The sequence below is a fragment of the Pavona decussata genome, unplaced genomic scaffold (genome assembly GCF_977016875.1).
Source record: "Pavona decussata unplaced genomic scaffold, jaPavDecu1.1 SCAFFOLD_124, whole genome shotgun sequence".
Taxonomy (NCBI): domain Eukaryota; kingdom Metazoa; phylum Cnidaria; class Anthozoa; order Scleractinia; family Agariciidae; genus Pavona; species Pavona decussata.
In genome coordinates this window covers 169,597-183,608 of record NW_028145538.1, presented here as the reverse complement: position 1 = coordinate 183,608, position 14,012 = coordinate 169,597, and the positions used below count along the sequence as shown (strand labels likewise).

Below are 14,012 nucleotides of genomic sequence, written 5' to 3'. Positions count from 1 at the left end.
TACTTAGGATAAAGCTTAACTTAGGATGGCTTCGTGAATCTGGCTACTGGCAATATCCCATTCCTTCAAATTCCTCCAATGTGACACCATGGGCTGTAGGAAACATAGGATTCGACTTAAGAAAGGTTATATTTATCTTAATCAATGTTGAATTACTCACACCGAAGTAGTCTCATATTTTCTGGTCGTGTCTCCCTGTTTATTTGTTGTAGAATAGCGATAGCGTTAACAACGCGCCGTTGGATTCAGAACTACTTCGCGTGCGTTTGTCAAGTCTTGGTAACCGAGCGTCCTACTCAAATCCCATGCGCGGGTGCTAAGCGCGCGAGCGTTAACTCATAATCCCCCCTGGGTAGGAACCAAACTCGATCAATCGTGCGAACCTCGTAATAAGAAACTATGCCCATCTCCATTTAAGGAAGCGAGGCATATCAATCCAGTCACAGGTATGTTTAATATTTCAAAATTTTTTTCAACTCCTTTGCTGTGGGGAGAGGCATCTTTTTATCACATCTTGCAACCAGCGGGGGGTGGAAGGAGTTTACTTTTGCTCCGACCAGCTGCCGAAAAACAATGTGTTTTGTATTTTCAGCTCAGTGATTGGCCAGGAGCTGAAATCTCCTAGCAACGGTTAAATCGTTTCCCACCCAGTTACTTTTTAGGGTTAACGCTCGCGCGCCTAGCGGCCGCGCCTGGGATTTAAGTAGGACGCTCGGTTACCAAGACTTAACGAATGCTTGCGATGTAATCCTGAATCCAGCGGCGCGTTGTCAGGGTATTCTACGAGACATAAATAGGGAGAACGACCAGAAAATATAAGAGGCTACTTCAGTGTGAGTAATTCAACTTTATTTGAGATAAATATAACCTTTCTTTAGTCGAAACCCATGTTACCTATAGCCCATGGTGACACAATCAACGGTCAGAATGTACCACTTTGAAGATAGCTGCAGAGCTACCTCTTCAAACCGGTGCAATCCACTTTCCATCTTGTTGGCCTGCCCTTAGTTTCAGTTTCAACACAGTTTGGCATTGTCCTTACCTGTACAGAACCAGCCTCATGTGGACGTTCCCAGGACAGATGAACAAGCTCATTTCTGCGGGAATCTAAATTCGCATTCAAGTTTAAAACCGGTCCCAAATCAGAAATTGTTGTAGTCGTTGTTTGAGCCCATTTGCCATATCCATTGCTGGTGTACACTCGGATCATTACCGTGTACCGCGCTCCTCCACTAACTGGTACGTTTTCTGACGTTTGATCAAACTGATATATTGTCTTCGTTCTGTAAAGGCTGTCCCAGCAGTCATCACACCTGTACTTGAGCTCATAGTACTACAAAAGAAAATCAAATATAACCCTATTCAGATCGTGCTTTTATCTGTTAGAGGTGGATTCTACACAGCTTCCCTCCCCTCCCTTCACTTGGACAGAATCAAATCAAAAATGAACCTGAGTGACAATATTGCATTACGCCTAAAAGATTCCTATGAGGTCCACAAAATAACGGCATGATGACATCGGAAAATCATAATACAGTGAAACCCCGATATAACGATCCTCGACATAACGACATCTCCGGTATAACGATAAATATGCTATGTCCCGGCTAAAGTTACAGTAAAATGTATGGGCAGAACCCCGATATAACGATGCGTTTTTAGCGCACCAAGCGTAAAATCTTCCCGATATAACGATATTACAGTATCAGTACACAGTTACAATTTAAAGAAAACATCGAATTTAATACAATAACATTACAGTTATCGAGTCCAAACAGTCGCGCATGCTAGCTCTCAAGGGGACGAGTCAGACTCTGATGATGATATATCAGTGATTGAACCTATGCCCGTAGGCCTGACTCCTGTGTAAGCTACTGAAGCTGTCAAAGCAATTAGAGATTTTATTATTACCTTGGACGATTCGGGCGAACGAGAGAGAGAATTCCTTTCTTCTCTTTCAGCGATGGAGGATGCGTTTTCAAGATTGCAAATAAAACAAATGAGGCAAACCAAACTTGAGGAGTACTTTATTTTATGAACAAGCAGAACAAGTGACCGCTTAAAGAAGAAAAACAATGAGCATGTAAACAGCGAAAAGTAAAGGCGATTACAATCGCAACTTCAAATGTTTAGGTTTTGTTTTGTTTACCTTTTAGGATTCATAACACAGACTTTGTTGTGTAACCTTGATAACGTCTACTAATGCTTTGCAAATTGTTTAAGGACATTGCTGCGTGCTTGAAACGCTACATTTGTAAGTCATTTGATACTCATTACAAGTTTAACTAAAAGCTACTAAACAATATGTGTTAAAAAAGTACATGTTAATTTACCCCAATATAACGATATTTTCAGTTATTTTACGGCGATATCGTTATTACTAGGGCCGTAAGGCGCATCGAGTTGAGGTTTCGGTAGCATTATCCGTTTCGTCTGATTAGCGAGGGTAACAGTTGTGCAAGAAATCATGAACCTTTGGAAGGTTTGTCGCACGAGCAGCACGCGCATGAATTTAACTCTGCATGATGTAGATGGTGGGTATCGAAAATGCGAATGCGAAATCGAAACAGAAAAGTGTAGTGACGTTTTGCAGCTTTCTTCGGGACCCTCGCAAGACGCTGCAGAATGGTCAGAAAATTCAAAGAATTCCAAAGATTCGAATGCAGACCTCACCGCAAGCAACGCGAATGTTTTACAGAAGAAGAACGGTCATGTCGAATCGAACGATCGATCGCAAGTGCACGTTGAGGAAGAGGGGAAAAGAGAGACAGTTTTTGACTAGCTTTGATTTGGGTGACCACAATAAGACTTCCAATTTGACTTTATAGAGATGTAATCGGTGACGCGATCGCTATCGTGTCACACTCAGTCTTGCGATGACAATTCTCGTGTTTGATTCCTCCGCCGGAAAAAAGTCCTGACCCTTCATGGGTTATCGCGCGGAGCATTTTTATTACGAAACGCGAAACAAGGCACGTGCAGAAAAATTGGCGGGCCAAGGAATACATCACGCACGACAAAATCATGCGAACGTACTTGCAATTTTGTCATCAGTTTTTGAATTTGTTCAAGAAGGAAACCGTTTTGTCAACAAACTTCCTCAATTTGTGCCCTAGCCTGCTCACAGAACTTTGTTTGGCTAAATCATGTTTCATATCGTTGATACATCTTGAGTAAAAGAATTTGAGCTTACATGGATAAGTTGATATTAGAGTGTTTATGTCAGTGTATACTAAATAGGAGAATTAGAAATTGTCAATTGTTCTGAAATTTTTATCCATCGTCGACAAATGCTTCCCCAAGAACCACCCAATAAAACAAGATCTTCAACAGACAGACTCTAAAACTCAGCTACATGCCAAACATGAAAACCGTCATCGCATCACATAAAAAAAATGTAGCAATAACCCCAAACCAAAATCATGACCCGAGCTGCAACTGCAGGAAGAAAGCGGAATGCCCACTTGATGGTCAATGCCTCCAAGCGAACGACGGTAACAACAACTGAATCGTACGTGGGACTGGCACAACACATTCTTCCGAAACGCCAACAGACGCAATGCAACGGAACTATCTGAACAATATATGGACCCCGACGGACGCAAACAAATCATTTCTAATTAAATAGAAAGTACTCAAAAAGTTCAAACCCGATAATAACATTATCAAGAAATGTAACCTATGTCTTCACGAAAAGCGGTTTATTTCCGTAGAAAAGATCTTAGTAGCCTAAACAAACGCAATGAATTACCAAGTCCAAACCCCCCACAGAAATAGATATGTACTCAAAACCTCTCGAAAAACGTAAAGTGACCGTTTGTATCGTGGCACGTGAATTGTTTCACGCCACGAGCATTAGTAATTTATCGCCCAGCAAACGCTTGTTTTGAATCACCAGTTCCAATGATTTCATAAATCCATGCCCTCATATAAATAGATACGTACCCATAACCTCTTGTATAACGTAACGTAACCGTTTGTATCATGGCACGTGAACTCTCTCACGGCACGTGGAATTGTATTTTATCGCCTAGCAGCTGCTTGCTTTAAATCACCAGTTTTTGATTACTTTATATACTTTACGGTCATTCGTTGAAGTTGCGTGATGAGTGTGGTCAGCTCCTGACCATATACGAAACAGAGCTGTAGCAAAAAAACGATGAATCACTTCTGGAGCCTGAACTATTTCAGGGGCGCCCAACGGCAGTTTTCACTCAAATCCTTTGAAACGCAATTTTAGGTTATCTGGAGTGCCTTTAAAGCTCTGTAGGTTCATTTCAGGCCGCCCTATAATATTTTTATCTGTTCGGTCATTCTAGGGGAACTTGAGTCTTTTCGAAATTACCAGGGCATTTTCTTCCATTTCCCGAAAACCTTAGGTCTTATTTCCTTTCAGAAAATCTTAGCTGACTTTTTTTCGGCATCCGAAACGACATTTTTATCTATCCGAAAACGCTAGGACTTAAATTTCCCATATCACGAACGTTCGAGGTAAAAATTCCCTTTAGAAAATTGTAGGGGATTAAGGACCTTTCGAACAGATAATTTACCGAAACGATCCATTGGATGCCCCTGCTATTTTTTCCTGGGTGTATGTCTCCGTCTATTTGTATCGATTTTGGGGAGTCAGCGATGCTGGAAGTTATCACTGCTAAAAGATCGTAGGCGTACGCACCACGCAGTCAAATATGGCCCGAGTATAAGCTGAAAACAGCTTCTTGTTTATAAAATATTTGCGATAGTACGCGCGCTCTCATTGGTCGATAGGTGTGTTTCCATGAGAATATGTATACGCGGTTGTGACGTCACGCTTCTGTGTCTTTCGGCACAATTTGAAAACATTTTAAAGCTTTCGCAAGACTCACAAAGTAATTTCAAGTACAACTGTTAAGGAAATGGAGAAAAATTTCCCAGAATTTTGATCGGGGTTTGCCTACCTCCTCCCCCCTGAGCCCGACGGAAAAAGGAAAAGAAAGAAGAACCACAGCGCTTTGCCTGCCTCGCTAAACGACCTCGTCGAGGGAGCTCAAGTGAAGGCGACGAAATATGCAACAAATACGCAGTAAACGTTTTTCAAGGTAATTTTTGCATCTGAGTATCACAATAAAATTCTTTAAAAGACATTCTTTATTCAAAAATGTACACGAAAACGAACACAAAACCATATGCTACAGACCATAAATGTTTCAAATCAAACTTTGTACGGCCGGTTGCCGTGTTTTGGCTGTCAAATTTATATAAAATGTATTTTCTCTGAGACTTTCTCAGCGTAATAATCTCCTGTTACGACTACTATCACCAGCAACAACTTCACAGTCTGGATCCGCTGCGTGTGCTATGATTCCTAAACAGCAAAACTTCAGAAGGCACGATGAGCGATTCAACTTCTCAGCCATCTTAGGCTGCCACATAGGGCAAGTTCACGTAACTTTGAAGAGCGACCATGCACAGTGACATTTATTTTCAGCTTAGATAAACTTCTCATCTTGAAGTTCTTTCCTTACAGAATCGTATATTTTGAATATTTCTTCTCGTTTTCACCGAATGTTCGGTATTTTTCTGCAAGAATTACGAGAATTCAAAGCTGAAATCGCCGTCATCTACACGGGGCTCGCTGACGCTTGCCACAAATTTAAATTGATTTTGACTTTTATAACGCAAATTTTGATTGGTTCATGTGTTGTCAGATGCGCGTTTTCATTGGCTAGTGGCAAATATGATTGTCCAGAGCGTGTACTGAGAACATCTACTTCGATCAATCAATAAATAAACAAAATTTCCCTTCATTTGTCGAATAATTTTTTCAGAAATATTTTATAAAAGCAATAGAGGACTTTTTCCTCGTGTTTACATAGCTTCATCTAAACACTCGGGGAGTTGGGAGAATTCTCGAAAGTTATGCAAACCCTCGACTGCGTCTCGGGTTTGCATAACTGTCTCGAATTCTCCCAGCCCCCCTCGTGTTTAGACGAGGCTATGTAAACAGGGAAAAAGTCCTCTATTGCTCAAATCGGGAGTCTCGATATAACGATACCTCAATACAACGATATAATTTCACTGCTCCCTTGGCATATCGTTATATCGGGGTTCCACTGTATTACCAAAACTTCAGAAAACCGCAAAAAAAAAAAATAAATAAATAAATAAATAAATAAAAAAAATAATAATAATAAAATAAATAAATACATAAATAAATAAATAAATAAATAAATAAAAATTATAATATTAATGAAACATAATCAAAAGCAAATGAAGAACACTAAAGTAACCTTTAAAAAAATGTTAAAGCACGAAAGTTACAGCGCGACGCGCCTTACCGTGGCCACCCAACAAACTTTTTTTACGCGAATTTGATCCTTGCAAAGTCCAGCAGGCAAGTGACGCAACAACGAATTATTGAAAACATGTCGTTTTGTATTTTATGGCTAACTAATAAAAAATAGTTTGTTGGGTGGCCACGGTAAGGCGCGTCGCACTGTAACAACTTGAAAACTCCAAATATGAAAAATAGGCACTGAAGGAGTGCATGTGGTTTCAGCTACCATAATGAAAAGTTTCTGCCTGTGTTTGAGTGACCCTGAAAAACAGTCATTGTAAGAAAATGAAAGGGAATCTCTTCAAAGATCAATAAATTATATGTGACTGTTACATTTACTATAGGTTTTTTGTGGGCTTTATTAACTCCCTTTTTGTGCATTTATGAAAAAGTTGCAAAGCTGGGGTGTTACTTCAGTAAGTGTATGTTATATGCTAGTGGGGTTGCAAATTTGTAGGGAGGTTATTTTCCAAGTGATAAAGGGGGATTTTTAGACTGCCATTATAGTTATCTCTCTAGCGATCACACAAGTTTTGTGTATAACCTGGTATGCGTTATTGACCAAGCGTGAGCGAAGGTCAAGTCCTCCAGGTAGGTTTCAAACTATGATCTGTAGCAAAGTCAGCGACCAAAGGAATTCTAAATATGCGGTCCATTTTAAATCAGCCAATCAATGCTTCGGGCCTGATTTAAAATGGACCGCATGTTTTGAATTACTTTGGTCGCTGACTTTGCTACAGATCATAGTTTGAAATCTACCTGGAGGACTTGAGCTTCGCTTTTCTCGGAGAAAATTTGACAAATGAAGCCCAAACTCGGCCACGACATGGCGAAATATGTAGTTAAACCGGAGGCCGCGAAAAAAGGCAAGAATTTTTCAAACTTTGTGACAATTCCGGTTTGAAGCACAGGTAGCCCAAGCTATATGATTAAAATAAAGACCTTTGTTTGACCTTGACCTAGAGAGGAAAACAGAGAGGAAAACAGCGAACCTAAAACCCACTGAATCGCGCTGAAATGGCCAAAATACGGCACACAAACACTGGCAAGATATCAAGGAGACAAGGTAAGCCATTTTGTTCAATTCATGCCATTTATTTTCGATTCCAAAACACGTTCGTAAATTCCCATACAAACCCTTATAATTTACGCCATTGTGTAACACTCAGTGAACACTCATCGTGACACTCAAATTACAAAGGTCAAACAAAGGTCTTTATTTTAACGCTCAGACAGCTTGGGCTACATAAAAGTAAAAGGCGACTTTAATATCTCCACTAAAAATTCAACCGATCGTGTCGCGTGAATATAAAGTCTCAAGTTTCAAACAGCAATTAAACCACACAGGGTGGTCTGCCTGTGGCTGCACAAGTCGCTCGACCACGAAGGCCAAACAAACACTTTGATTCAGCGACAACTATTTTCAGCGATTTTGTTTGAAAACTCGGAGAAACCGTCCAAAATCCAAGAGAAACAAATAACCGATAGCTCGAGAGTTCAAATTCTGTCTCGTTAGCAGTGCAAAACACCACAAAATCATTTTAAATAAAAGGCAATCTATGACTGCATGTGGTTACTTTAGAATATTGCAGATTATAATCCATCAAATATTTTCGCTCGCGCGCGATGATTGGTCTAAACGCCTCACGTGACCGAATATACCCCGGCTAAAACTGGGGAATATCCGACGATATTCCCCAAGTGATATTCCCCAATTTCAAAAACTTCAAGGCGCGTCAAAATTGCAATTAAAATTAACGTCAAGATGTGAAGACGGTTTGCTTTTTAGACAGAGAGATAAACCTGCTGGTCGATAAAGCAGTATCAGAAAACAACATACGCTCTAAACGTTTTTGATGGTAAACTGTTCTTAAACGAAATGTTCAAATACTCAAGCTCGTTGCTACATGTTGCGAAAGATATTTGACGGATAATAACCACAACAGCCTCCATTTGACTTTAAAACTATGCTCAGATATTTGCCCTTGGACATTATCCGCTCCTCGAAGCTCACAGTTTTCCTCGAGCTTCGCTCTCGGAAAACTGTTCGCTTCTCGGAACAGATAATGTCCGCGGACAAATACCTGAGCATATTTTGGCGCCAAATGAAGGCTATTGTTTATATAATGCAGTAAAAAAGCAATGTTGTATAAAATTCAGAGGGGTAAATGAACAGCTCTAGTCAGTGCCAAAATTGTGCAGCGTAATTTGATCGTGTTGTCATATGGCGAATTTGGTATGCACTGGAGGATTTCGGTTTGTTTACATTGGGGACTTTACGCAACCCCGACGGCAACGCCAACGAAAATGTTACTTAAAAATACAAGTTCGTGTTACTTGTACTAATTTGCGCTTATCCCAACGTGTTCAACTTCTACTATGTGGCCAAACTATCCAGTAACAGAACTGGTGGGAACGGTCTTCAAGTTAGCACAGAGAATGAAAATTCACTGTCATGTGCTCACGCTCTCCATAAAACCTTGAATTTGGGCATTTCACGTTGTTGTTTGGCCGAAGATGGCGACGAAATGTATCGAAATTTGTAATGCATGTGCACAGCATTGTTTAGCTCATTAAGCCTTTTCTTCATTGACGTTTTCGTTGCCGTCGGCCCGGGCGTCGTGTTTGCGTAACGTCCCTACATTAATACACAGGGGAAAGTAATAGATATGATTTGGCTCTCCCTGGTTTACATAAGATCGCATGGTGAAGAGATTCCGTGAATCAAGAGACAGATAAAAAGACACTAAGCTTTCTGAATTGAAAAATTTATTCAGGCAGACCTGTGTTCACGCCTGAAAAGCAAATTTGTTCAATTTTCGCCTCGAGTGAGGCTACGTGAAGGCGACCGATACAAGCGAACTGCGAGTCACTAAAGCACACTTTCTCGACTCTATTAAACTGAGTACGTTAATCAAAAATTTCGCCAAAGCTATTTGAAATATGACAACTCGATCAATTTAACATAAAGCACGGTAAAATTCACATCAAACTGTACTATTTTGTAAAGTGGATTCCCAGAAGCACACAAAAATGTTCGAGAACGTTCAGCTCATGTGATGATTTGCGATGCGATCGCACACTTTTGGCCTTGACACAATCTCTATGAACTTACTGATTTCCTCTTTTTGAGCAGCCGAGTGCTCCTTAGAAGTTGTTCTTTTGATTTACAGTATTGAAAACCTGTATTTTCCTTCCAAGAACCACAAACCGCTACCTTGAAAATCCACGCATGAGAGACGCACCAGCCATTTTGAATAGAATACAAAGATCTTCCGTACGAATAAAGCCGACTGAGATCTCGTCAACCTGTCGTGGTGAACCTTCGGCATTCCGAAAATGGACTATGCGATGGAGCAACAATCAACTCAAATGACTTACAAAATATGGTTACCATGGTAACGCCAAATTCCTTGAATGTAAATCTCAGAAAGAAAGCTATAAATATTCAAAGACAGTGTGGGCAGATATTCCCCGTCCCAGCCAGCGTAGATAGGTTAAAAAGAAAGAAAGAAAGAAAATAATAATAATAATAATAATAATAATAATAATAATAATAATAATAATAATAGACAGATACAGTATCACAATGGACCTCCCAGGAAAGGTTAATTTCACTTGTGAATTAACAGCGAACAGTCAATAACTTAAAGATGAGTAAATAACTTAACAACAACAGAGAGTGGTGGGTTCAAAATAACAGACACGAAAGAAAATTAACCTTGACCTTAAGCGCAACACTGTATTATTTTTAAAAGTTAAGGAAAACGGATTATAATCTTGTCCAACCGCTTTTACCATAATTCTTTTACTTATAAGATGTCACATTTATGGAATCAGCTTCCTCTTTCAACTTATTTTAACGATTTTTGAAAGAAGTTTAGGACATTTGATTTTTTTAAAGGCCAGCTGTAAATGTAACTATTGTCTATCATAGTAATTATTAGCCTCATATTTTTAAATTTGGGGTGGTATCATAATTTAGCTATATTAACTTGGGATTGTACCTATACATTTTTAGTTTTTTTATACTGTTAACGTGGGTGGGTAAGCATTTACATATTTTAACTTACATTCTTATTTTAATATTCATAATATATTTCATTTTCATTTATATATTTACTAACATTTGTTTCTTTGATTTTTTTTAATTTTTTTGTAACTTTAGTTACTGCTAGCTATTGTCATGCATTTTAGACATGAGCCTCTGGCTCGGATATAGAGGGCAACCTCATCCCAAGCTTTGACATTAATAAATTGATTGATTGAGAGTCTACAACCATGCTACACAACATAAAACATACTAAGTACATAACCCAAATACTTTACTTACGCTAAAGGTCACTGGATTGACATCTGTGGGTACTGACCAGTGGCACCAAATCCGAGTGTTCTCCTTTGTGATGTCACAAGAAAAGTTTCCAGGTATTCCATTTAATGGATCAACATAGAAAGAGGATTGATAAGGTAAACCTCTGCCATGGGATGTGACCACAATTATTCGAAAGGCGTACGCCATGTCATAACGGGTCATATTAACAGTCACAAACCTTGTACTAACAGTACGCACATATGGCCAACCATAATTGTAATACCAGTAACAGTAATGATGACCACCTGTTATGCAATGCCAACTCACTTCGTATTCCTGCCAAACAAAAAATACGTACGTTGAATATTACATCATGTTTCAGCCTTGCTTCCCTTTTATCTTTTCGAGATTTCCCTCAACCCCAAAGCAACATCACAGCTTCGCAGTGCACAGCCTTTTAAATGTTTCAAAAGTTCTTCTGTAATTTTTGGAGGTGTCAAAATAAGAAGAGATAGGCGGGGGTGGGGTGGGGGGGATTTTAAAGGAAACTGACGAAGATGTGAGACTAGAATGTGACTGACCCTTTTAGTGCCAACAGTGACCAGCATGTAATGTTTTCTTACAATATTTCAACTGTATCACACATACAGGTTATGAGAGCCAATCACAAAGAAGTGTTTGGAGAAAAATCAAAGCACCTCAACTTACCACATGCTCACTGACCCAGGGTCCGTTCCAATGGATGTACACTTGTAATCCGTATTTGCCAGTGGTGGAAGCAGAAGCCGAATCAATTATTATGTTAAGCGGTGTCACTGACTTCTGGATATTTACCCATGTTCCCTGACCATCATCTGTCACGACATAGACATATACATTATAGGTATAACCCGGCAAAACATCCAGTATGCACTGAGTCTGTCCTCCGGTGACATTTATGCTCTTCCAAAAAGGGCAGTACCCGTAAGTGGAGGTCATGTTACACCAGGTGACTCCATAGTACTGCAAACAAAGAGACAGCAGTTTGTAATCAGTACTTTGTTTGTATGTAAAACACAAGGCAGAGAGGTCCTAAGGACGTTGCCAGTCTGAGAAATATGTTCTTTTAAGGACGGTGCGTACGAAAAAGAAGATATATTTGAGCGGTTTATGACATGCGGGAAAACAGAGCTCAGCAAGTGTTAAAAGAATCCAAAAAGAAAATTAGGAGTAACTACGCAAGTGGTGGGTCCTACTTTTGGCTTAAGCTCTCATCTCTGACCACTTCCGTTTGTTTCACAGTGTCCTAGGCAACGTCCGTAAATGCCCAAATGGTCTACCTCCAACCATTGGCCAAGCAGGACAGTGCAAAGTGGATGGTAAGCTGACTACAATCTTCGACAAAATTCGTTAAGAAAACTGCACATTTTGCGCATATATTTTAATCTACCTTAAAGAAAACAATGCCTGGAGAGCACCAAAACCTCACTCCCCCTCCCACTACCTCAATGTTGCTTAGAAGGCCGAATGACGACCCAGCATTTTTTCAGCGGCAGAGCAACATTGATGAGGGGGAGGGGGGGGGGGGGGGGGCTGTGTTGGTAGCACTTGAATTTGGAGATGGACTAAAAGTTTCTTAACAGTTTTGTCCACAATTGTAGCTATTTAAGCGGTTGTCAAGCAGTTGCATGACTGCCGATTCAAGAAACGCCTTTTTTCTCCTTCTTCTTCTTCTTCTTTTTTTTTTTTTGTCGTGATGGCCACCCACCCCAGACACCCGGTTTTAGCTCAATCAAGGTATAAAACATTGTTTGGTTGGCCCAGTAATCGAAATGTAAGTCGTCTTTAACAAGAAAGCTATAAAGGCTAAATAAGCGGCCACATGACGGTCTCAAGAATAACAACAAAAAACAAACAGACAACCACAACATTCTCGAGGCTGTCGTTTCGCGAAAGTTTTCATCGGCCACCTTTTCAAATATTAGGGCCGCTTTATTGCTGCCGCAGCGGGGAGCCTGAAGCGACCGAGCAAGGCAGCAACTCTAATCGGCACAGAAATATATGTATGGGGCCTTACGAGCGCTTTCTTGCAAAGTGCAAAGGATTGTGGTCGCGCAAAGATCAAGGGAACAAGGCATTGTGGTTAATTTTGTGGGCACCACAATGCAACGCGCTGCTTTGCTTTTCGACTGCGTGTTTTTCGAGTTTCGGACACAGCAAGGGAGTATTTTCTGTCGTTTTGAATGCCCCTGATTTTGAGGAACGTTTCTATTTTGTTTATATTTTCTAAACTGCATCTCTTTTAATTTCAGAACGCATTTTAGCGTCAGGTATATCCTCGAGGTAAAAGTGAAGGCAAATTCTTGAAAGTTGTGTTGTTGATTACGTAAGCTTATCTGCGTTTATTATATATTATGCCCAACTTTGTTCACTTTTAAATACAAAACGTAGTCACTCAAGCTATTTACCTACACTATAATTTGCACACTACCTCATGCGAAAAGCAAATAATGCATACAAGGACTGTACTTGTAGAAGAATTATCCATGTTTAGCTATGTTTCAGAACTCTCGAAGCCAGCCGCGCCGAAATCGCTGAGACAGCGTATTTAATTCCAATTGTGCAATCTTCTGATTACATTTTTTTCAGCAGGGCAAAACTGCTTTTTAGCTTAGCCTAAGTAATGAATATGTGAATAACATACGAATTTCAAATGTTTTACTGGATGTTGGTCGTTTTCAAATGACATGCTTGACATGTCAGCGACATTTTATTTTCTATCAGATTTTTATTTACGCGAATCATTGTATTCATTGCAAGGTCAGTAAACTTTAGTTTTCCGTTGCTTCCTTTGGTGTGAATTTTCACGCTTCGTTCCAAACTTGATCATTTGATGTATGTTTATACGCCCCGTAAAACAAAAGTTAGATTGATTATTTTACCAAATAAACAAGTACAACAGGAAACAATATTTCAAATGTCGGATATTTTTAGCCTTGTAGCTGTTTCACAGGTTTTAGGTAATCACTCTAATAGAGGCCGTTTTAGGAACGCTCACTTCTTAGTACCATTAAGTATTAGTCAGAAGGCTGTTCCACCGTTGAATAAAAACACACTACAATTTATTGTATTTTTAACAGTTTCAAACAAATACAACTGTAAGTTCTGTTTCCTTTGTACTTTCAACATGTCATTAAATACAAAATTTTTCGTTGTTATACACTTTTCTTGTCATCACTGCGTTTTCCCGTTTCACATAGGCACCATGGGTCATTTTCAACTCTTTCAACCTTCCCTTCTTATTCTCATCATAACAGCACTCACCTGCCTCCCCAAGGCAGCATTCACTGCTGTTCTGGTATACTAGTAGATATAGCTCTGTAGTATAATTTCTAGGATGCACTT

General features: G+C 39.7%; 1 protein-coding gene across 1 annotated transcript in view; it reads right to left on the bottom strand.

Moving 5' to 3' along the window:
- LOC146469307 (sortilin-related receptor-like) overlaps positions 1–14,012 on the bottom strand; it is a 101,420-nt gene that overhangs the window by 9,685 nt on the left and 77,723 nt on the right. Inside the window, exons 45-47 of the mRNA XM_085123315.1 lie at positions 11,337–11,630; positions 10,650–10,964; positions 1,043–1,333 (exon numbers count right to left, since the gene is read on the bottom strand). Coding sequence (XP_084979441.1) covers positions 1,043–1,333; positions 10,650–10,964; positions 11,337–11,630 — 900 coding nt within the window. The remainder of the gene's footprint in view (positions 1–1,042; positions 1,334–10,649; positions 10,965–11,336; positions 11,631–14,012) is intronic.